Source organism: Acomys minous (genome assembly GCF_964271855.1).
Source record: "Acomys minous genome assembly, chromosome: 5".
Classification (NCBI taxonomy): domain Eukaryota; kingdom Metazoa; phylum Chordata; class Mammalia; order Rodentia; family Muridae; genus Acomys; species Acomys minous.
The window spans coordinates 99,019,963-99,045,704 of NC_140494.1; the positions used below are offsets into that span (position 1 = coordinate 99,019,963).

At 36.8% G+C, this 25,742-nt stretch overlaps 1 protein-coding gene across 5 annotated transcripts; it reads left to right on the forward strand.

Annotated features, from left to right (window-relative positions):
* LOC311598281 (olfactory receptor 8B8-like) lies at positions 1-25,742 on the forward strand (the record flags this gene model as incomplete). Of its 5 annotated transcripts, none has more annotated exons than XM_084783313.1 (2): positions 1-58; positions 24,856-25,742. In XM_084783313.1, the coding sequence occupies 2 exons, from the start codon at positions 1-3 to the stop codon at positions 25,740-25,742; spliced, it is 945 nt and encodes a 314-aa protein (XP_084639439.1). The 5 variants fall into 5 exon arrangements, with proteins under 5 accessions (XP_084639439.1, XP_084639441.1, XP_084639442.1 ...); XM_084783315.1 differs by lacking the exon at positions 1-58 and adding an exon at positions 13,249-13,503 and having other exon boundaries at positions 25,065-25,742; XM_084783316.1 differs by lacking the exon at positions 1-58 and adding an exon at positions 13,249-13,503 and having other exon boundaries at positions 25,068-25,742.

Below are 25,742 nucleotides of genomic sequence, written 5' to 3' on the forward strand. Positions count from 1 at the left end.
ATGCTGGCTGGAAATGGCTCCTTTGTGACTGAGTTTGTCCTTGCTGGATTGACAGATCGTCCAGAGCTCCAGCTGCCACTCTTTCACCTATTTCTAATCATCTACATTGTCACAGTGGTGGGAAACTTTGGCTTGGTCACCCTGATTGGCCTCAATCCCCACCTTCACACCCCCATGTACTATTTCCTCTTCAACCTCTCCTTCATTGACCTCTGCTACTCTTCTGTCTTCAGTCCCAAAATGCTGATGAACTTTGTCTCTGAAAAGAATTCCATCTCTTATGTGGGGTGCATGACTCAGCTGTTTCTTTTTCTCTTTTTTGTCATCTCTGAATGCTACATGTTGACCTCAATGGCCTATGATCGCTATGTGGCCATCTGCAATCCACTGCTGTATAAGGTTACCATGTCCCCTCAGGTATGTTTTATGTTATCTTTTGCTTCTTATGGGATGGGGTTTGCTGGAGCCTCTGCCCACACAGGCTGCATGCTCAGACTGACCTTCTGCAATGCCAACGTCATTAACCATTATTTATGTGACATCCTGCCCCTCCTCCAGCTTTCATGCACCAGCACCTATGTCAATGAGGTTGTGGTTCTCATAGTTGTGGGTATTAACATCACTGTCCCCAGCTGTACCATCCTCATTTCCTATGCCTTCATCCTTGCCAACATTCTAAACATCAAATCCACCCAGGGAAGATCAAAAGCCTTCAGTACCTGTAGCTCTCACATCATGGCAATTTCTCTTTTCTTTGGATCAGCTGCATTCATGTATCTTAAATATTCCTCTGGATCTATGGAACAAGGAAAAATATCCTCAGTTTTCTACACTAATGTTGGGCCCATGCTCAACCCACTGATCTACAGTTTGAGAAATAAGGATGTCAAGGTGGCATTAAGGAAGTCATTGATTAAGTTTCAGAGAAAAGACAGATTTTAACTAGAAACGATAACACTGTAAGAAACTGGAGGACTGTAATTTTTGTTGATGTTTTCAGTGAAGAGGTTTTTGTTGTCAATGTGGCTTCACATATAATTATATGTGTAGTTTGGTAAACTTTTTACAATATACGAGTAGCTTTATTTTTGTTTTTGTAACTCAGGCATATCTAAGAAGTGCTCCAAACGATTAATAACATATTCATCATGTTAGCTGCACAGTTTTTATTATTGTCCCATAATCTGTGTCCTACGTTATTTCTCACCTCCAAATCAAAGTGAATTTTATGTTACAAAATACTGAAACCTCTAACAACTAAAATAAAAAGTACCAGATTAAAAAGTGCTTTCTCATTTTGTGCTAGAATCATGGTTACCAAAACGATTGGGAGTTGGGTAAAAGACAGGAAAAAGAAGGCTGATCACAGTGCAGGAATATTACATTCAAGTCTATTGCACCACATCACGACTCCAGTTAGTTATTTTTATAACAAATTTATAAAATAATAAGTTTTACATGTTCATGCTACAAGGAAGTAACAGCTTGGATGATTTTTATTTGTTAATAATGGTGATCTTTAGTTGATTTGGTTTAATTACTACATAATGGGTATCTGCGTGATAACATTATTACTCATAAAATATGTAGGATTTTTTTCGATTACAAATAATATCAAAAAAACTCATTTGTGTACATGATTTCTAATTAGTGCGTAGTTATTAACAGTTAAGCACAAGGCCTGATGTATTATGCTTTAGAACAACTATATATTGTCATTAGTAACTTTAAATTTATTCTATTTGAAGCAGTGTTTAATAAAAATAAAAATGACTTGTGTCTTCTGGGGGTATTTTAAGCTTTGGATTAATTTTATAGAAAATGTAAAATTTCTAGGCATGTTTGAGTACTAGAGGTCCGCCTTCAGGTGTGACTCAGATCCTCTCAGGTTGTGCAACGCAGGCTACTTCCACTGTGGGCTGAGAAAGGCTAGCTGGGATGTGAGCTTCTGGAGATTCTCCCGTCTCCACCTCCCACAGGTACACGGGATTACAGATGATTGAACACAGTACTACAGCTTTAAGTGGGTTCAGAATATACAAAGTAGGGAATCAGGCTCAAGTGACATCATTTTGATATACTGAGCAATCCCCTCATCCCCAAACTTGAATATTTTGTTAATATGTTGCATAATTAATATGCCATATTTTCTGGCTTTTGTCTTAAATGTTTATAAGATATAATGAAGCAGGTTAGAAAATACTTTTTTAAAAAAGGTAATGACAATTTTAATTGTCTTAAAAAAGAGTGTTGCAGAACATTTACTCAGTAGAGAGTTACCTATGTTTATAGGTGGTTAGGTCTTGATAATCTAGAACTGGTATTTCAGATACAACAGTGGATATAAACCTCCTTTAGTCAACTTGCTATTAAACACTAAGAGCCCAGGGTCTCAAAGTGCAGTTAGGCATCTAACTTTTTAATTTTTTGGTGAGTATCTTCGGCTACATTTTTTTACTCTTTGTCTCCTCTACATTGCCATCTCTGGGTGCTAAATAAGCATTCAAAAGTTTGACTGAAGATTACCAATGTACCTCTGAAGCTTTACTATTTTTCAATCATGTTGTCTGTATTTAGATTAAATATTTTATTGATTTTTCAACTTTACTCAAAATTTAGTCTTCAGTGTTTAAACTTCTAATTCCATTTAGCTTCCTATGCATTTTCAACATGATTCTTGATATTCGAATTAATTTAGATTTATAGAAAGGTGTCGAATATAGTGGAAGAGAGGCAGATGCATGCCCCATGTATATCCCCTACAGTTATTATATCTTAGTATATATATTTATAATAATTACTGAAGCAATATTACTATATTAGTAAACTATTCATTATTCAGACTTATTTGTGTTTCTTATTTACTTACTTACTTACTTACTTACATACTTTGTTCCTTTGACAAAAACTTTCTCAGTCGCTCATTCTGGTCTCAACTTATTGTCTTCCTTCCTCCTTAGTGCTGTATTATAGGCATAAATAAAGGCATCTATTTCTACTGTGCTTGAGTTTTTCAGGGGAGCAGTTCTCTCACATCCCTTATCTGTTTGAGGCTCATGGGTAGGATATTACATTTAATTCACTGTGGTTAATTTTTATTAGGCTTACTGTTCTAAGGTGTTTGGTTGGTTGGTTTGGGGTCCTCCCATGTAATCAGGCTGTGCTTGAACTCACATTTCTGAGTGTTAGGATTACAGACCTGTAACGTGCATCTCACTATGTTATTCATTGTCAGTTTCTGAACTTTGCATATTAAAGATGAACTGGAAACCTTTGAGGAACCATGAACACTGTGTTATATAGAAGGGCACAATTGTGGTTAGTGTCTTATTGGGGAGGCAAATAGGCTATTGTAGTTACTTCTCTATTAGCAATAAAAATGAATTTCACTATGGCATTATTATGTATATGTCATAGAGTGTAACTTATATTCATGATCATTCACTCTCCCATCCACTCCTCTCTATTCTCCTGGCTCTATTTTCCCCCATTACATAAATACCTTCTTAAACTTTAATGTCACATATGTATGTATACATATGTTATTATAGGATATGCACATTTTTATAATTAGTTAATGATTGTTCATATGAAAGATAATGTGATTTTTGTGATTATTCCTCCTAACACGCTTTGTCATTGGCTACTTTCTCTTTGCAAACTTCTATCTCTCCTGTCATATTTGCTTATTTGATTTTGTGTAATATTATATAAAATGAATGTTTATATTTAAGAATCAAAATTCTGCATATGAGAGAAAAATACAATTTTTATACTGGCTTAAATTACTTAAAGCAGCTGTTTGCAGTTTTACTCATTTTACCTCACATGACATAATTTAATTCTTTATGACTGAGTGAAGCTGCTTTGGCCTGAAGATTTTTGTTGGGCCTAATGACAATTGGCACTCTGAGCATAAGTGTTTATAATACACCATTTGGGACATGGAAATCTGCCCAGGGTTTCTTGGAGATTTTTCTTTTTTCTTTTTTTTTCTAGTTCCTTTGAAATTGTAAGAGTTACCAGCATGAGAACTGATTGTCATGCTTTAGCAGAATATGCATAGAGATTCTTAAAATTTAGGTTATGGCCTTGATAAGGGGAAAGGACTGCAATAGGTAACTCTGTTCTCTCACTGCTTATCAATGATGACTAAATTCATGACCCCAAAAATGATTGTAAAAGATAACTCTGTTCAGTCACAGTTTATCAATGATGACTAAACTTATGACCAAGAAGAAGTTAAAACACATGTTTGGGGACAGAAATGATATGATCTATGTCTTGGAACACGAATCTATCCCAGCTTACTGAGTTGTTTATAAATAAAGAAACATTCTGACCGGCTGCCAGGGCTGCAGGATTATGCCAAACACCATATCTTATTCACTTTTCCTTCCTTGACCTGGCTGGCACTGGGCTGGCCCCCTGCAGATTGCTTCTTGAATGTGTCCTCTGTAGGAGTCTATGTAATCAGAGAGTGTTTGGAATGGCTTACTTCTTTTCCTGTATCTCTTATATTTCTATAACTTTTAATTACTACCTTTGTGATTCTGATATTGTTTTTCTTGAAATAGAGTATATTATTTCTTATCCCAGCTCTTCTCCTTCAACCCACACATGGAGATACCTTTTAAGCCTCTTTCTTTCCTAGAATTTCCATTTGACTCATTATTATACTGAAAGCATGTTCTTTAAGAGTTAGTACATTTTTTTTTCCTTTTAGACATTTTATTTTTGCATACCTAGGAAGTAAATTTGAGAAATTTCCCCACATGTAGTATCTTGTTAATTAAAAACTTTTTTTCTCTCCTACAATACCCATCAGTGGCAGTTCCTTTCCCCTCTCTCCACTCCTCTCCGCTACCCCCATATGCATTCCTTCTCCATTCCCCTTCAGAAATGAGTAGGCTTCCCGGGCATATGAACTGTCATGGCATAACAAGATATAACAAAACTAGGCAAAGACTCTCATATCAGGGCTGGCATAAGCAGCACAGTAGAAGAAAAGTGGTACCAAAAGCAGGCTAATGGGATACTTCCACTCCCACTGTTGGGAGTCTTATAAAACCACCGAGATAATAATATTAGCATGCAATATTTTCCCATCAGGGTTTTTCTCTATATCCTAGGCTGGCATGAGTCTTGCTATCTCTTGTCTCAGCCTTCTGGGTACAGTGATTTTAACTATGTCACCAGCTCTGCCCATTCAAATATTTTCTTTTTTGGATTTTAAACATGACACAGGCAGTAAACTTTAAACCTCTACCCAGATCTAGCCAATGGTCAGAACAGTCTGCATAATTGAGTGGAGAGTGGGGTATGACTTTCACACGTACTCTGGTGCCTCATATTTGGCCATGTCCCCTGGAGGGGGAGACCTGGTGGCACTCAGAGGAAGGATAGCAGGTTACCAAGAAGAGACTTGATACCCTATGAGCATATAAAGGGAGAGGAAGTCCCTCTCAGGAACAGTCATAGGGGAGGGGAGTAAGGGGAAAATGGGAGGGAGGGAAGAATAGGAGGATACAAGGGATGGGATAACCATTGAGATGTAACAAGAATAAATTAATAAAAAATTAAAAAATAAATAAATATTCTCTTTGTCTCTCAAAAAATGTAGAGTATATTTATTCATTTCTAAATTTCCTTTATAATAAAATTTATAAGGATAGAATATAGGTCCTTACTTTGGTCATGGAAACATAAAAATACTATAATGCATTACATAATTTTTGAGGCAAAACTCACAAGCAAATAGGTCAATGTCCCCAATTTTATCTAATCATTTCTATTTTGTGTTTATGTCAACCTCAAGGAATTTTTTTCTACCTTAGAACTGATTGGCTACAATACAGAATATACACATGTACTCTTGACAACATGGCTACCTGTATAGGACCTACAAAGTCGATATGCAAACATGGAGGGAGGAAATTTTAACAAGACCTCACTCCTATATGAATAACTATTGCAGTCAGTGGGGAACCAACTTGTTTTTCTAAAATGAGACTCAAATCCTAAGGATTAGTTCTAAATATATGTGAGTAATGGCAATACTACTTATTGAACTAAGTAGAATATGTATTAATATACATAGCATATAAGCATATTGTCTCTATTAAACATAGTAGAAGAGGTCATAATTTGGCAGACAACAAGGAAAGAATTAAAGTGAAAGAGGAGAGTGGAAAGGAGGTAAATATAGGGTACCTATGTACAAAATCTTCAAATAAAAATGTAAAATGGACAATATTGAATAGTCATCATCCAACCTAAGGATACTACTACAATAGCCTCTATAGTGTACTATTTGTAATAATAATTTGTATAAAAATATAGATGAAAGCAGGTTCACTGATGCAACTTCATGTGCTGGGGGTGTGGGGGGCTCCCCTCTTCTGAAGACAAGGGAAGGGGGGAGAGGGTGGGAGGGAGGGACCAAGAGGAGAGGACAGAGGCAGCTGTGATCCAGAGGTAAAGTAAATATGTAAGCTAAAAAGAAAAAAACAAAAAGAAACAAACAAAACAGATACAGGTTCACTAGATAGTCAACTGGCATTTGCTAAAGAGCAGCATCACTCAGTGAATATGTAACAGATTTTAAAAATAAACTGCGTTGTAAAAATGTGAAGTCTATGTCTCAATAGCAGCATACACGTGCACATACCTATACGTAGCCCTCTTCACAATGTGAATTTTTGTGTCTGTCTTTCCCGCATTTCCTTTCCGCTCTTTTTTTAAATAAGATGATTTTTTTTTTTTACTAGTTGATACATGTTACTCAGCACACTTTTGAAATTGTGGGTGCTGTGAACTCAAGCATTTAATGGATTTGCATGTTTGAAAATTTGGCACAGGGTCAGGGCAGGGAAGTGGTCAGGAGCTCCACAAGGAGACCTTCGAGGCTGGAGGATCTGAACCCAGGGGCCCCCGCACAAACTGATGCTCCTACCCAAGGCGTTGCCATCAGAGAACCTAGACATAAGTTTACAAATAGTGCACACAGGCTCAGATGTAGCCCGTTCTTCACATGGGGAAGCTACAGGGAAGGGGTAAAGGGAGATTTTATCACTGTCCCTTGGTGGAAAGGCCCTATGGGCACACCGAGGAAAGGGATAAATAAAACGATACGTGTTCATTAGATAAAAGAAATAAGTTAATTATGGTAAAATTCAGTTCATATATTTGAAAAATTATAAAATCATGTTAAAATATGTTAACCATATAAAAAGTAGATACTTAAAAACAAAACCAAAAGCAAAAACAAAAACAAAAACAAAAACAAAAACAAAAAACAAAAAACAAAAATGCACTGCCTGTGTACTCAGGTAACTAATTTTATTCTTTCTCAAGGCTCTGATGGCGATGAAGACCAGATAGTTTAGTTTTGCAATTAAGCTTAGTTGTTTTGGGTTTAAGATATTTTTAGATATAGATGTTTTAAGTTGATAATGATAAGGTATAATAGATATTAATTTACATTCAGAATTTTAGACTAACCAAAAGAGGAAAGATATTTTCTTCAAGGCTCCAAAATATAAATAGTCAAAACACATTGAATATATATATATATATTCCCTGATTGTTTCACAGTTCTTCTTACTGTAGGTAGTTTATTGTATATATGTGTAATAATATAAATGTATATGTAAAAATTAACATTTTTTTAAAAAATTGCTTTTCCTGTAGTGCCTACTCTTACATTTATTTTCAAAATTCAGAATCAGCATCATGCTTTTTGTGTTTGTGTTTGTATACATGTATTTGTGTACACACACATGCAAGTGAATCTCAGAACCATGATGTTTTAAATGGACTTCTCACTAAACCTGGATCTTGTAGCTCCTAGGCTACCTGACCACTAAGTACCAAGAGTCCTCATTTACCATCTTGGTATGTTTTGACTTCTGGGTTGTTTAAGGTTTTTTCTTCATCCCAGACTTCCATTCTAGGTCTTGATTATTAAATGTACAAATTTGTCAGTAACTGTTTGCCTGAATTTTCTCTATTAGGAACAGCAAAATTTACACAAAGACTTACAGAATATGTTGTCATCATTTTCTATATATCCTTTGCAAGATGCATGATGATCCCTTCCTTGCAATGCATGTACATGGTAGTTCCTGGAACTAATCGGGTAGTGAACCTAAAACTGCTAGAGGAACGAATGTAGTTGACAATTCAACTTATGGGTGATAGGGGATGATTAAGTTGAGCTCTTGTAATTGGAAAACAAGATATTATGAAACTAAAAATGCTTCTGTACAGCAAAGAAGACTCTTTATCTAGTAAGACAGTCAATATAATAGGAGCTATCTCAGTGGATTAGTGACTATATACAAATTATATTTATGTAAAATGTACAAAAAATTCATGGAGTGGACATTAAATTCAATTATAAAAAGTGGTTGTTCCCTTAACATAATGTATGTTCTACCATACATTATGCAGGGAGGAGAGAGAGAGAGAGAGAGAGAGAGAGAGAGAGAGAGAGAGAGAGAGAGAGGGAGAGAGAGGAAGGGAGGGAGAGAGAAAGAGAGACCTTAGAACACACAGCTCTAAATGAGATGTCCCCATCAAATCCCTCCTCTGAAAGCTCATGACTCTGCAGAAGAAGTGGCAGCAGTAGTAGGGGAGACAGAAAGAACGAGGACACCAGGAGACCTAAGCCCTCTAAAACAGCTAAGCAAAGCTCATATGAACTCACAGAGATTGTAGCAGGAAGCGTAGGGCCTGCACAGGTCTGCAGTAGGTCCTCCACATGTATACTACAGCTTTAGGTTAGTTCTTCTATGGGACCTCTGACTGGGTGAATGATTGGCTTTCTGATTCTTGTGCTTTCTTTAAGGGCCTTTTTAGTTCTCTGTTGACTTGTCTAACTTTGATATGCTTTTTATTTTATCTTATTAATTTTTATCTTGTTATGTTCGTTTTTAACTCCAAGAAGCCTGTTATTTTCCAAAGGGAGGTAAAAATAGAATAGATCTGGATGGGAGGGGAAATGGGGAGGAGCTTGGAGAAGTAAAGAAAAGGAAACTGTATTGAGATTTTGTAAGGTGTGTGTGTGTGTGTGTGTGTGTGTGTGTGTGTGTGTGTGTGTGTATTGAGACCTGCCTGCATTGAACAATCTTGACATGATATTAATATTAAAGTGTGACTCTCTATCACACACATATAAACATAAAAACTTGTGCTACTATTGCAGCAGTGTATCGTACAGATAGGCACTGTAGAAAGGACTTTAGCCAGCTGAAGCACGGCGAACATCACTCTGACAGGCCTTTCCCTTCTCCTCCACTCTCTCCGCCTTGCTAAGAAAACATTAGACTGCATTCCTAAAGCTAGCCACCAAGGTCTATTCCCTTTTTGCCCACTTTCTCTTCCTGAAGTTGACTAACAGGGTCCAGCTATGAAAGCATTGAAATCCTGCAATCAAAAGCCCTTTTTTTGGCCACCTTAATTAACAAGCCCAATCAACATTAAGCAATTCATCCTAACATGGGAGGACTCCTTTTACTTTTATTAAACTGATATTTGCCTATGGGCTACATCTGAGAGAGAGGCTGTCCTTTGCATCCCAGGGACAAATGTCCCTTTCTCCTCTCCCTTGTTCTCTATCACCTGTCTTTTATTTCCTGTCCTTTGCTCCTCTGGGGGAAAAAAAACAAAAACAAACAAACAAAAAAAACTTCTTTGTGTTGAGGACTTGGCCTGTGGTGACGTGAGAAAGTAACAGTCCATTCACATGTTTTAGGCCACAGGGTTTGTAGCTGAGGGATGTTGATTAATATTTCTTCTGGTAATATCCAAAGTACTATATGGTACCAGAACATTAGTCAGTAGTGGTCAAAACTTCTATTTTGTCATCAGCTCAATTTCCCCCTGTTTGGTGGTATAAGCAAGTGGTATGTTCAGTAATAGTGCCTTCCCGGCAGGTTGTGGTAGGTAACCAGTAGCTTCCATCTCACCTCTCCTAAAGACAGTCCTAATTATCCTCTCAAGGCTCAGGGATCTATATGGGAGAAGAAGCAGAAAGATGGTAAGAGCCAGATGTGGTATATGACTGATGTGTGTACAGAGACTGTGATGACACACACAGGAATAGGTCTTATAAAAGTTCAAACATGAAAAATATACCAGCACTGAGAAGGGAAAGTAGACATGAAAGCCCTACCCTGAATAAAGAAGCTATTTGCAATTTATACCTGCTGGGAAATGGGAAACCGTAACGCTGGGTGTATCAACAACAGTCCAGGACAGGCCCCATTCCTGGGAATGGTTGGCCAACACACACAAAAAAATGCTATATGTGATGTTTTCTTTGGTTGAATATTTTTGGTTTTACTGTTTTGTTGTTTTGATTTTCATTGTTTCAGTTTTTTAGAGTGGGGGAGGGAGGGATAAGGAGAAGGTATGAAGTTGGTTGGGTTAGGAGTTAGGAGAGAGAAAATACTATCATCAAAATACATTGTAGGAATTTTTTTCTAAAAAGTGATTAGAAGACAGAGAAGTACTTAAAATATACGAAAAATAAAACAAAAGAATAAACATAAAATTAAAAACCACAAAAAAAAAACCCTAAGCATCTAGAGAACAAATAATCCCAGTAGCAAATTGGCCATGGAATTGAATAGGACATTCTTAAAAGAAAAAACAAACAAACAGACAGACAAACAAATGTCCAGCAAATACTTTAAGAAGTGTTCAGCATCCTTAGCTGCCACGTGAGTGTAGACTAAGAGACTTCTATTATTCCATCTCGTCTCGTTCACAATTCTAGTCATCAGGAATACAAATGACAAGTGTGGACATGAGTGTATGACACAGGAAATCACTATGCCCAGTTGGAAGGAAGGTAAGCGGATGTAGCCCATGTGGAAATCAATCTGCAGTACTCATGTTACTAAGCATAGATTTGCCTTCTGTGTCAGCTATGTCACACGCAGGGACTTCATTCCTTACAAAAGATGTACTTAAAATGCACATTACATTGCTACTCTATGAACAATAGCTACAGAATTGAATGTAGACACACAGGAACAAAGGAAAAGACAGTGAAAATATGGTATTCATAGACAGTGGAATATCTCTGAGGGGCATTGAAGACCAGGTTGTATGGTTTTACAATCAAGTTTAGTTGGTTAGGGGATAATAACAGTTTGGATCAAGATAAAGAAATTAAATTATTAGATTTGAGATAGGATAGATATTGAATTTAATTCAGAAATTTAGATCCAACAAGGCAGGACAAATACAAATGGCCAAAACACTATGAATGCAATGTTTACAGAACTCATGATTTTCATGATTGTCACATGGTTCTCCCTGCTGTGTGTAGTTTGTTTTATACATGTGTAATAAAATAAATGTATTTTTAAAAAGAAAGAAAAATGAAATCATGAAATTTGAATTTAAATGGATAGAACCAGAAAAATTATATATGGAGAAAAATACAGCCATAGGTAGGTGCTAGTTCAAATCTCCACTTTTGTACATTTAAAATGGAGAAGAAGTAGAAGACAGGAAAGCAGTAATGTCCCAGTATGTCAGAGGATGTATTTAGGGTGGCAGCCATTGATGGGTTGCCTAAGCCCCAGTGAATGCTCCAACACATGCACATATGGCCAGCAACATATTTTCTTAGTCTGTGTTTTAGTGGTGTAAAATGCAGTGATCAAAAGCAACTTAAGCAAGGCTTTAATTTAGCTTAGAGTTCTAAGGAGACATAAAGTACATCATAACTATCAATCATAGAATGTTTACAGAATGGGGAAACTGGCTGATTACACTTTCATCTACACATCAGAAAGAGGAAGAGAGAGGACTGGAGGAAGAAAGAAAGGGATGGAGGAAGGGATGGGTGGAGGGAGGGAGGGAGAGAGAATAAAAAGTGTAAGGAGGCTGTAAACGCTAAAACCAGCCTTTAGTAACACACTTTCTACAGTAAGGTTCTACTTTAAAGGTCCCATAGCTGCCCTAAACACTGCCACTAATGGGAGCAAGTTTTCAAATACATGAGTATATTTGAGACATTTTTCATTCAAACTACCACAGTATGTGATTTTATGTAACTTTCAGGTAGTAGTGTCAGCTACTAGGAAAAATCCTTTATGGACATATGCCATGTTTTTCTTAATTTCCTATTCACTGGTATGAAATGGTATATGCCATTTAGTATGAAATAAAAATGGTATTGTTCCCAAAAGCCAATTTCACTGCAGCGAACATGTATGTAAACATAGGCCAGCAAACGCTCTAAATTATTTTCCCTGGGGGAACAATGGTCTTTCAATTTTTAATCATGTCCCTAGGATTTACCAGGTCATAAAAACCTCTTGGGTCATATTGGCAGGTGGCATTTTTGGCATCAGTAGATGCTATTTATCTCCCCAAGGCTAGAGAGTAGTACCCTGTGGGCAAACCTCTCCATCAGTTATGATCTGTAGCTAATGATTTCTCAGAGCTTTAGAGAATGAACAGTGTTTTCTGGATCTCTCAGTCCAGAATTCACTCTAACCTAGAAGGACTAGCATTGTCTCTTTCTGCATCTTATACCCATAAAGCCATCAGAGATATTGGAACCCTCTGCCACTGCGATGAAAGGGAAGAATGTGAAGAGGATCTTTCCTGGGTCTCCATACAAAAAGGTGAACTTTGTGCTTTGTTTTGAACTCTCCACTAAGGGAGCCAAAGAGTTTGTGATAGGCCTCAACTTCTCACCTGGGGACCACCATGGAGTCTGAGGAAGGAGCTAGGCTATCAATTTAGAAATGAAGTGGAGATGCTGAAGCAGTCTGCCCCTTATCCTCACAGAAATGCATGTTTTAATACACACATTAATTTATTAAATATTAGTCCTTTAACATATTAAGATATCTTATTATTTGTTTATATGTTTGTGGGGGTGCATACATTTCACAGCTATATGTGAGGATCAGGGAAAAATGTGCAGGAATTGGCTCTCTCCTTTGCTACTATGGATCTTGTGGATCAAACAAAGGTTATCAGATTTAGAGGCAAGTGCTGCTACTGTCTCCCTGACCCATTATTCATCATTATACATGTCCTTATTGTTATAAAGCATACATATGGAAATATAAATGGAAGATTAAAAGTACAGAGAAAGATAGGTTTGAGAATAGTTTTCCATTTAGGCTCTTATTATTATAGTGGGTTTACTGGAAAAAGCTGGAATATTATCTTAGTGTTTCCATTTTTTCCACTCTCACAGCTATGATCTAAAAGATGGCCTTGGAAAATAATTCTTCTGTGAAGGAGTTCATCCTTCTGGGTTTGACACAGCAACCAGAGCTCCAGCTGCCTCTCTTCTTCCTCTTCTTGGGAATCTATGTGGTCTCCATGGTGGGGAACATGGGCTTGATTGTTCTGATAGTTCTGAACCTGCACCTGCACACCCCCATGTACTACTTTCTCTTCAATCTATCCTTTATTGATTTTTGCTACTCCTCTGTCATAACTCCCAAAATGCTGGTGAGTTTTGTGAAACAGAACATCATCTCTCATGCTGAGTGCATGACTCAGCTCTTTTTCTTTGCCTTCTTTGTAATCGATGAATGCTGTATTTTGACAGCCATGGCCTATGACAGATATGTGGCCATATGCAAGCCCCTACTTTATAAAGTCACTATGTCCTATCAGGTCTGCTTCATGATGACAATGAGTGTGTACAGTATGGGGTTTGTGGGTGCCATGGCCCACACAGTGTGCATGCTGAAACTCACCTTCTGTGATGGCAACATCATCAATCACTACATGTGTGACATACCCCCACTCCTGAAGCTCTCCTGCACAAGCACCTCCATCAACGAGCTGGTGGTTTTCATCGTGGTGGGTGTCAATGTGATAGGACCTGCTTTGATCATCTTCACTTCTTACACTTTGATCATTTCCAACATTTCCCATATCCGTTCCACAGAGGGCAGGTCCAAGGCTTTTAGTACCTGTGGCTCTCACATAATAGCTGTTTCCATTTTCTTTGGAGCCTCTGCCTTCATGTATCTTAAACCTTCTCCCATTGGTTCTGCGGGTGAAGATAAAGTATCCACTGTTTTCTACACCATTGTGGGCCCAATGCTGAACCCTTTCATCTACAGCTTGAGAAACAAGGATGTCCACATTGCACTGAGTAAGACTTTGAAGAAAAGCATGCTTATATAGACAATGACTTTTTTGCTTATAGATGCCTATCTTACTTACTCCACGCATGGATATAGAGACTCCTAAGAAGTTGAAATGAAATTCCAGTTGGTTGGCAATAGAAAAGTTAATTGTACAAGTCAGCTCACAGATCAAGGCACTGTGAAGAAGAAGAGGATGAGTCCTTCATTTTCAAATATACAAAGTGAACACTTCGGTTGTTGATTCTCTAGATTACATTTAGATTTCCTAATTTTTATTTTCTGTTTTGTCTCATGTAGCTTAGGGCTACTCAAACTCATGACTCTTTTGTCTCAGCCTTTTGAGTTCTAGGATTACAAGTAAGCATAGCCACCGTGTATGAATTTAAGTAGAAGTTCCGAATTAATAAATCCAGAAATAAGAAGCTTATGAAGATTTATTTTTACTAAAATACGTTAAGAATTCTATAGAGATGTGATAGAAATGCGTTGATTTGGGCGTCTTGGAGGTATTTATTTCTTAATTTAGGGAACCTCAGTTCAGGCATGAATGACTTTTTCTTGTGAGAGATTTTTTTCCTCCCTCTAAAACAAGAGGAGAAGTGTGGTATCCCTGCCACTCTGATTCTGTTCCCACTTTAAGTTCAAGAGAATTTGGAAAAGTGAAGTCAAATTTTCTTATCCCAGTTACTAAGGACAGGAAACATAGCATTTTTTGTGACCAAAATAAATGAAACCTACATCTGTGTGCACAACTTTGAACTTAGAAATGTGGTGGGTATGAGGACAAACTGTCCTCAGTGACAAAACATCTAACTACAAGTTCTAACAATATTCTGAAGAGAAATTTTGTTCTCCTCAGACATGAATTTTATAATCTTAATTAGCGGGTACTTATTTAAATTGTGTCATTTGTGTCTCAGATGTTTATGTGTTAAAAATCATGCAGTTAATATTTGTGTCTTTATGAAAGGAGATGATATGGGGAGCACTGATGGCTTATGCTGAATGAGTGGCCATTGTGGGATTCTCTGAGGAGGTAATTTGTACACTCAGAAGTCATTTAACAGAGGAAGAAAGCCATAGAGATGGTATTTCCAGAAAGTGGAATAGTTGGCACAAAATCTCACAGGCAATGAAAACCTTGATGCGTATACAAGCAGAAAAGACATTAATTCAGCTCCAATAGAATGTTTAAGGACACAAATTTGGAGATTTGTGGATCCATGAAAAAACAATGTAGAAGCAAAGCTGATGTATTAAGGTATTGTATGGGGAAAAGTGAGGGCTGATATAATTTTTAAAAAATCAGATCATTCTAATCACACAAAGGATTAAAATTTTCACTGTTTTGAAACAGGCTACATTTACTTTGTACACACCCTCCAGATATTTTAATAATTTCATAGCTTATTTGCAGCTACCTTCAACAATACTGAGTTGCCATTCTTTGATTGTCAGGAAAATTTCTTCCCTAATATTTTCATGTTTGAGTGCAGAGCAGTCTCAAGCTGTAGGATATGAACTACATCAGGCACCAATCAAGATGAAAGTTTCTCTGATCTCATCATTTTACACATGCGGTGCAAATGTCTCAATGTGGAAAGCTGACAGAAATTGCAAGCATGTGACTTGATTTTGGCTATAACTTCTGTGAGTTTTGTGCTTTCTGTCCTCTTGAACTGAGTTTCTAAACTAAAGAAGCTGTACAAACTAACCAATGTGTTCACATGTTTACATAGCACTGCCTTGTTTCATCTTACACAGGTTTTATTGTAGTGTTTTCTCTAATGCAGATATTTGCTAGAGATACAGATTAAGCAACATTAATTAAAAATATGAAATATTCTGAACAAAGAAGACACTAAGGGACATGGCAACATGGATGGGAATGGGAAGTATTCTACATGGCTTCAACCCTACATAATGAACTATAGGCAAGCAAGGAAATCTGGGGAAGAGAGAGAGAGAGAGAGAGAGAGAGAGAGAGAGAGAGAGAGAGAGAGAGAGAGAGAGAGAGAGAGAGAGGAGGGGGGAGAAAAAAGAGAGAGAGAGAGGTGGTCTTCCCTTGGGAAAAGAATACCAATTGGTTGTCCAGCTCCAAGTGGTCAACCCTGAAAATATAAATAAATGTATCAAAATACAGACAAAAATGTTATATTTAGAAGCACATATGCATATACATGTATCTACAAGCAATAACAACCAGTGAAAAAGAGAGGCCAGGAGTTGAAGGACACTGAGGAGGGTAATATGGGGGAGTTTGGAGGGAGGGAAGGGAAGGAAGAAATGTTATATTTATCAGATTATAAACTTAAAAAATACCTCAACCAATGAAGCAGTGGTTCAGCAGTTAATAGCACTTGGTCTTGCAGAATAACTGGGTTAGGGTCATTGCAACTAAATGTCAACTCACAGGCAGGTCTGAACCCAATTCCTGGGGACCCAATGCAATCTTCTGTTCATACTATCTACCAGGCATGGCTGTGTGCTATACATACATTCAGACACAACCCTCATACATATAAAATAAAATAAATATTTAGATAATTCAATTACAACGTAGCAATGATATACAAAGCATATACATCGAAGGACATAGAGAATATAACAGTGGTTGTAAATTTTCAATTTCTGTTTGTAATTAAAACATCCATCTTATTGGTAAGAAGAATATGCATTTATTTAGATGTTTATTATATAATGTCAATAAAATGTTTTGTGGGCTCCTGACAAAAAGATACAAAAATAATAAAGCTCTGTCCTATTTTGTTCCTGAGGTACATATGAAATGCCTATTGGTAATTGATAGCTTGGGGACATGGTCACTGGAATGTTGATCATTCCTGGTAGATAGTCACATATTTAGTATTTATAGGTAACACTAAGTAGAAATAGGGTTATTAATAACAATAAAAAAGAAGACATGAAAGTAGGAGGATGGAATAGGAACACTTGGATGATTTAGAGAAAGGTAATGTTGGATTCATATGATCAATATGTATTGTATGCTTATATGAATATATGAAACTTTCAAAGAATAAAAATATTTTTAAAATAAAACAATGGCTTCTACACTCAAATTCATATACATGACTGCATTGTTTAATCCTTTGTTATATGGCAGTGTCTAGAAGCTTATAATATTTTTGACTTAACCTATTAAATTAAATATAAGTGGATATCAGTTCAGTATATAGTTGGCAACTTTATTTTCTTTTAGTGATACAATAGGATGCTATTTCTTATACACATGGCATCAGTTTTACAAATAAATTAAATATCTTTTTATTTGCTTTATTAATAATGATTAATATTAATGTAGTCCCAATGAGACCAGCATTTTGTTACAAATTGACATCATTTAGATGCAAGGTCATTAATGTAGGAATTATTTTAAAATGCAGTTTATAGGGTAAGCTCTAATCTAATTTGGTTGATGCCTTTATAAGCAGAGGAAGCATGAACTCCGACAAGGACATTAATGCCCAGAATAAGGTCCTGGTGCGGAAACAGTTAAAGATTAGTCACCTCTAAACCAAGTAAGAAGCCTCCAATAATAGAAACCTGTGCACAAACTCGCCCTGAATTGCTAGCTCCCAGGGTTGTAAAGGAAACAATTCCAAGGTTTCAAACACTCAATCTGCCCTATTCTGTCCTGGTGTTTTTATTAGCACCACTAAATTACACACACACACACACACACACACACACACATACACACACACACACACACACACACACGCTTCGTAAACATATGCTGAGAAAAATAAGAAAGTTAAAACAGAAGTCAATATTCAAACTTTGCAAGAACTGGATATTAAATAGACTTTTTATTTCCTTTTTTAAAACTGAGACATGATTTTACAGAGCGATAATTTGATATGTGCTTTAAATCTAAGGGCCTAGTTGAGGCACACCAAGTATGAAATCAAATGTTTATTTGGGTCAGAATGAGTTAGCCAATTAGGGAGAAGCCAAAAATTTTAGTTCCTTAGAAAGCATGCTCTTGAAGTGGTATCTGAGAGATTGGGTTCATAGCAAAACAGTTATTACAGCTGTCAGTAAGACTAGCACAGGGCACTGACTGTTCACCAGTTACTTTCTTACACTTCAGATAAGGATCGTGATAAGCAGGAAAGCCATTTTACCCAGTTTATATATTATCTTTATTGCATCTTGATGCACTCAGAAATTTGTTAGATTAAATGATAAAGGATCTCATACTTCCTGTGTCCATGAACTGATGAATTTTGTGAATTCTTTCTGGTGACTTTTAAAGACATTCTTTTCTTATTTCTCACTTTCATTGAAAATATTCTAGAAACATTGGTTATAGATCTGTAGGCATCGTGTTCTTAGGATGATTTAGACTGAGGTAGTCATGCCTTAAAAAGAAGACAAGAGAAGTCTAGAGATAAGAGACCATGTCCAATTATAAATAGCAACATGGAGTCTCACTGATATCAGACACTTAGATCCATAAACCGGTCTACTTAACTGTCTTTACAATGTGAAACAATGAGAACACAAAACTATAAGGAGTCATGGTTAAAACTGTTTAAGATTTATTGTCCAAATATTTCCAATGTTCTCAGACTATAATTTATTTAAATTACAGTTTTATTCTATGCCCAAATTCTTTAATATTTTGACCACAAAAGATTCTTTATTATACAAAACATCTCGTTTTAAACTTTTTTAAAATCACATACTCTTATAACAATTTGGTCTATCAAACACATCTGCTGGCCTGGCAAGATAGTTCAGCCAATAACAGCTTATTTGTCTCTTGTAGGGAACCTAGAATCTTTATACAGTTAAAAACTGGCTGCAACTTTAGCTCCAGGGGATATAATGCCCTCTTCTGGCCTTTGCTGATACTGCTTTCACACACACACACACACACACACACACACACACACACACGATTAACATGTAATAACAATTAATATAAAAAATCATGAATTTGAAAGAGGGCCAGGTGAGGTATATGGGAGTTTATAGGGAGCAAAGGGAGAATTGATTTAACTGTATCATAGTCTCAAAATAATTTAGAAATATTATTTATAGCTGATTTTGTTTAAAAATAAAAACATGATATTGGCTACCAGCTTGCTGTATATAGCCTTTACTATGTTTAGGTATATGCCTTGTATCCCTGATATCTCCAAGTTTTTTTTTAATCATGAATGGGTGTTGTACTTTGTCAAAGTCTTTTTCTGCATCTAATGAGATGATCATGTGATTTCCTTCTTTCAGCTTGTTTACATGGTGGATTACTTTGATAGATTTTTGTATGTTGAACCATCCCTGCATCCCTGGGATGAAGCCTACTTGATCAGGTTGGATTATATATTTGATGTGTTCTTGAGGTTGGAGGACAAAAGGTATGTAGAGAAAAGAGAAACTATTACTAGCTGGAGGTCTAAGTCAGAGTAGATTCTCAAGGGGATATGAGAGGAACTCTAGCAGAGACTCCTAAAAGCAGGGGTCATAGAGACCAAAGAGAACACCTTCTAACTAGACAAGTCTCCTAGTAGAGGGAGGAGAACACTAACACAACAACAAAAATATGACTCAAAATTCATCCTGCCATAAGATGTGCAGGCATAGAGATAGAGCAGAGACTAAGGGAATGTCCAATCGATGCCTGGCCCAACCCAAAACACACCCTAAGGGAGAGAAACAATCCCTGACACCATTAATGATACTCAGTTATGCTGGCAGAGAGGAAGCTCGTAAAGTTGTCCTCTGAGAGGCTCCACCCAGTAGTTCTTGTAACAGATGCTGAAACTCAGCCAAACATTTGTCAAAGCCTAGGGAATCTAGTGGAACAGTGGGGGGAACGAGAAAAGGGCCTGGAAGTTTATAAGAAGGCCAACAGAGCCAACTGACAGGGACCAAAGGGGCCTGCTGAGACTGAGGCACCAACCAAGGACCTTGCATGGACTGGATCTAGGCCACCTACAAAGATGTGGCCAATGGGTAACTAAGGCTTCATGTGGGTCTTCTGTTGAAGGGAGTGAGGGTTATCTCTGGCTTAGACTCTCTTGCCACTTTTTGATTACATCCCCCTGGAGGGACTGCATTGCCAGGCCACAGGGGAAGAGACTATGCTTAGTCCTGTTTGGAAGTTAATAAGCTGGAGTGGGTGGGTAGGGAGGGCATCCCCTATTCTGAGATATGGGAGCATGAGGCATGGGGGAGAGGGAGGGAGAGTGGGAATGGGAGGGAAGGAGAGAAGGGGCTATCACCAGGATGTGAAGTGAATAAATAAATAATGAAATCTTTTCAAATGTAAAGAAGCAAAACACCAAATGTCTCAAGGAAGCATGGTTTCCCTTCTAAAGGTTGATTTTCTTATTATATCTACAATGTGATCCAGCACTTTGTAAATTGATATCAATTCGTGATATAGAAATATACATGTTATCTTAAATAACTTTAAGTGGAAACACATCTCTCTATATATATATTATCTAAAACCACATAATCAAAATGCTTAGCTCTATACTTCAACCATGTATTTGATAGTTGATATCTTAGTCATTTGAAACATGATTTGGGTGACTTAGGGTCCTGACAAATAATTTGTGGCCTTTGACTGCATCCTGGATTCAGTATGACAAATTGGAGTACAAAGGCCTTTTTTATTATTTAATTAATTTATTCACTTTACATCCCAATCATAGCCCCACCCCTCTTTTCCTCCCCATTACACCCTCTCTCCCTCTTCCCATGCTCTAGCCTCCCTTACCCCTCAGAAAGGGGAGCCCCTACCAACCCGCCCAGCACATCAAGTTGCATCCCTGTGGGGTAGTTTTCATTGTGCTTATGTGCTATACAGGTAACTGGAGAGAAAAGACACAACATGAGCCAACCAAAGTTGCTACACAGATGGGTAAGATGATCTCCAGTCTCTATTTCTTTCTGAATATGTATTGGCTAATAATAGATGCTAGTAAGGGAAGAATATGTTTTTCCTTGAGAGAGTGACCACTGGTTGGTTTCCTAGGTTTTAGTGAATAGTCCTGCACCCATTGAAATATGGATATCAATAGTTAGACTTAATTGGTTGTAAGACAAATATATGATGTTAAGAGTTAGACAAGTTGGAAATATATGAGGGAAGTTGGAAGATGAAATCAGGTATACGTGGTCATTTCAATGTGTAAATGTATATGAAATTCTCAAATAAAAATTATTACTAAGATGGATATAATATTCCTTTTTTAAACCGAGCTCCTGAAAATTTTGTTCAAGTTATGATCTCTTCTGCAAATATTCATAATCTTTTCTATATTTTATACGCTTTGGAATGAATCTATTACCACAATGATTTCCATCCATTCTTTTAGTGACTAACGTTGCCCAATTCCTGGAACTAATGAGTAGACCAAGCTGGTCTCAAACTCAGATATCTGCCTGCCTCTGTTTCCAAAGTAGTGGAATTAAAGTACAAGAGCCAAGTCTGATACAGTAGGCCAATTTCGTTTTCAAATTATGCATAAGTTAATGATGAAATAAAAAGATTTTCAAAAAACAAGGCTACAGTGAATTAGTGGGAACCATGTTACATCTCTTGAGAAAAATGTTTGAGTCTTCTGTGAGTGATCTCCATGCAGCAAGGCCCTTGGAGCATTTCTCCCACTTGGAAAGATCCAGTGGGACTGATATCCAGAATGCCTTTGGAGAAAAATACATGAGTCTTCGGTGGGTAATCTCCTTGAGGCAAGGCCCTTGGAGTTCCTCTTCCACTTGGCGAGATCCAGTGAAAATGATGCCCAGAATGACTTATGTCAACCCTTGAGAGATGGAGCCATGATCCCTGCTTATGACCCCTGCTTGTTTATTAAAGGTCAAGTAAAGGCATGACTGGCCAAAACCTTTATAATAAAAATTCCTTAGTAGAGGGTCTTTAATATTGATAAAATATTTGAGGAAAAAAGGGGCTTGGAAAGGTCAACTACTGTTTCTGAGGACCTAAGTATGCTAATGCATTAGAGTGAGAGAAAGATCAAAACCAAGAGACAATAGGGTCTAAAGAGATAGGACCTACTGAGATGAGACCCAAAAGATCAATAGTGAAGAGTTCATTATTAGGTCAAGTTAACTTAACTTCAGGGCAAGCTAGTAAGTAAAAATTTGTCATGATCTTAAAAGAAATTGCATAGATTCATTCCCACCTTGGACAAGGAAAAAAATTTTGGATAATGACAAATGATAATTATTTCTGCTTAATGAGAATGTTGTAATAGATTAGGACCATGTGTATAATTACATAAAGTTGGCTTATAAAAAACTTAATACATATTATAAATATATTGATTCAGATTATACTAAGATGTAAAAGTTATTTTTACTGTTAGAGGCTTATTCTTGGGTTTTAATTGTTTTTACTTTGAAACTGTTTCAAGCCTGCACACAAACCAAACTGGTTGTGCCTGGCTAGATATAATATTTGGCTTGGAATACTTAAGTGTATTTAGTTATGACATAATCATTTGGATTGTAATACTATACTGCTTAGATGTGGACAAAGGTCAATCACTAACTAGGAAGGAAGAAGAGAAACTTAATACTGAGATTTTTATATAGTAATTAAAGGTTAATCTGATCATATATGTGTAACGCTTCAAAATTCTGAATAAGTAAAGATAGCTCAACCTATTTGGGGCCACTGGCTCAAGCTATTCGGGGCCACTTGCTCAAACTACAACAAATGTTCAGAGTTTTCCTTTGTGCTGACTCCACATCTCTGTCCCAGGTTACTGAACTCACCAGATACAGACTCTGGCAATAAATATAAATTTTTATTTAAAAAAAATAGAAAGAGAAAAAATACTGGTCTCACATCTTAACAAAAATTTCACACAGGGAGTTATCTATAAAAATAAACATTCATATTTAAGATTTATTGAAGATAACAAAAGAGAAATAGTTGTGATTTAGGGTTAGGCAAAAATAAGGTAAAATACTAAAATCTATAAGAGAAAAGTACTTAAGTTGGACTTTATAAGATAAAAAATATTTTCTTCTAAAAATAGTATTGAAACCCCAATTACTGACATAGCAAGGTTCTGAGAATGTCAGGTAGGTGTTTAGAAGGAAAAACCACACAAGAATGTATATCCTTTAAGTTTCTTATATATATACACCATATATGGTATTTTATGGCCCACAGGACTTGAATCCATTTACTCAAATCATTAAAAATTTTCAGAGGAAGGATAGCAAGTTACCAAGAAGAGACTCGATACTCTAAGAGCACATATAGGGGGAGGAGGTCTCCCTCAATCACAGACATAGGGGAGGGGAGAAGGTGGGAAGCGGGAAGGAGGGAGGAATAGGAGGATACAAGGGAAGGGCTAACAATTGAGATATAATATGAATAAATTAATAAAAAATTTCAGAGAAAGTACTTAGAAAAGCTTGGAGTATATTCAGCTGGAAATTCTTAATTAAGATGAAAAAAGAGACCAAGAACCCATCCGGTAATCTCTCTACAGAGATCAAGATAATTGGGGAAGCTGGGGTTTTATATCTCCACAATAAGGTATATTGTCCCTAAAAGGGAAACTTGCCTACATTTCTAAGTCTTTAGGGAACTAAAGGCATATCATTATCCAAGTTGAAAATACAGCCACTGAGTTTCTTTTTATATTGAAATGATATTCTCTCTGGAAGGGAGTAAGCATACTTCTACTCAATTTATAAGCCAGTCAGTTAAGCCATTTAAGTCAATAAAACCTTTGCCTTATCTCCTGGCAGCATGAGACTTGTAACAAAGTTACTTTCCTCTGCATTTGGAGAACACTCCATGTTCTAATAACACAATCTTATCTGTAGTTCACCAGTATTTTTAGAGTATATCAGGAATTAAGCCTTCAATATATATATATATATATATATATATATATATATATATATATATATATATATATATATTCTCTTTCTAGAATCAAAGGATACAAAACATTGGAATTCAACTTTTCTCTGCTATATACACTGAATAGCAAAGGTAAGAAATCTCTGAATTTTTGCTGAAGTGTTGATTTTCTGAGTCACACATGTATGAACATCCTACTTATTATGAGCCAGATGGCAACATGCTATGTCTTCCCTATGTTATATAATCACCATGCTCAAGTGAAAAAAATGTTTAGGGAGAACAGACAACGCAAAGAGATGTAGTGGCCACTCGAGTTGCCGGATCACCTCTTCATGGATAGGATTCATATTCTTATAGGCTCATGACTTTCTCTGTGACTTTGGGTGGTTAAAAACAATCTCCTAGCATCATTCCTACATGTACCAGATATCATTCCGAATCTATGGTCTTTGTAGCCAAGACCTCAACCTTCAGTTTTATTCAGATGGAAGGGGACTCTGGTAGCAGAATAAGTAAAATTACAGAATAATATTTCAGTCCTCATCTATTCTCATTTACGATTTTTTTCTAGAAAACATATTCACATTTTTTAATCATCGTCATTCCCGATATAAGATAATTGGTTATGCTTTTTACAACTTGACTTAAGTGCTCAGGTGGGGCTAGTCTCACACATGCTCGACCCATCACTGGTGGGGAAGGAACAATGACAGAAAGAGGATCATTTCCTAAAGAGATCATTTTCCTGTGTCTGCAGATTCTCTTGAAGAATGGTGGCCTCTGCTAATGTGTCTTGGGTGACTGACTTCCTTCTGGTAGGATTAACAAACCAGCCTGAACTCCAAATACCCTTGTTCTTTGTGTTTCTGATAATGTATATTGTAACTGCGCTTGGAAATTTGTGTTTGATAATCCTTATTGCACTGAATCCACATCTTCACACCCCAATGTACTTTTTCCTCTTTAACTTGTCCTTCACAGACCTCTGCTATTCAACTGTGTTCACTCCTAAAATGCTGATGAACTTTATATTAAGCAAGAATGTCATTTCTTATATGGGATGCTTGACACAGCTTTATTTCTTTTGTTTTTTTGTCATTTCTGAATGTTACGTGTTGACCTCAATGGCTTATGATCGCTATGTGGCCATCTGTAATCCACTCTTGTATAATATTGTTATGTCTCCTAAACTATGTCTGAACCTTATGCTTGGCTCATACATGATGGCATTTTCTGGTTCCATGGCTCACACAGGATGCATGCTGAGACTGACCTTCTGTGATGCAAATACCATCAACCACTACTTCTGTGACATCCTCCCTGTGATGCAGCTCTCCTGCACCAGCACCTATGTCAATGAGATTGTAGTTTTCATTGTGGTAGGCATCAACATCATTGTGCCCAGCATCACCATCTTCATCTCTTATGGTTTCATCCTTTCCAGCATCTTCCACATCAATTCTGCTGAAGGCAGGTCCAAGGCCTTCAGTACCTGCAGTTCTCATATAATTGCTGTTTCTCTGTTCTTTGGATCAGGTGCATTTATGTATCTCAAACCATCTTCTTCTTCATCTATGGATCAAGGAAAAACCTCTTCTGTCTTTTATACTAATGTGGTTCCCATGATGAATCCATTAATCTACAGTTTGAGAAATAAAGATGTAAAAATAGCCCTAAGAAAAACTCTGAGTAAATGGAAATTTTGA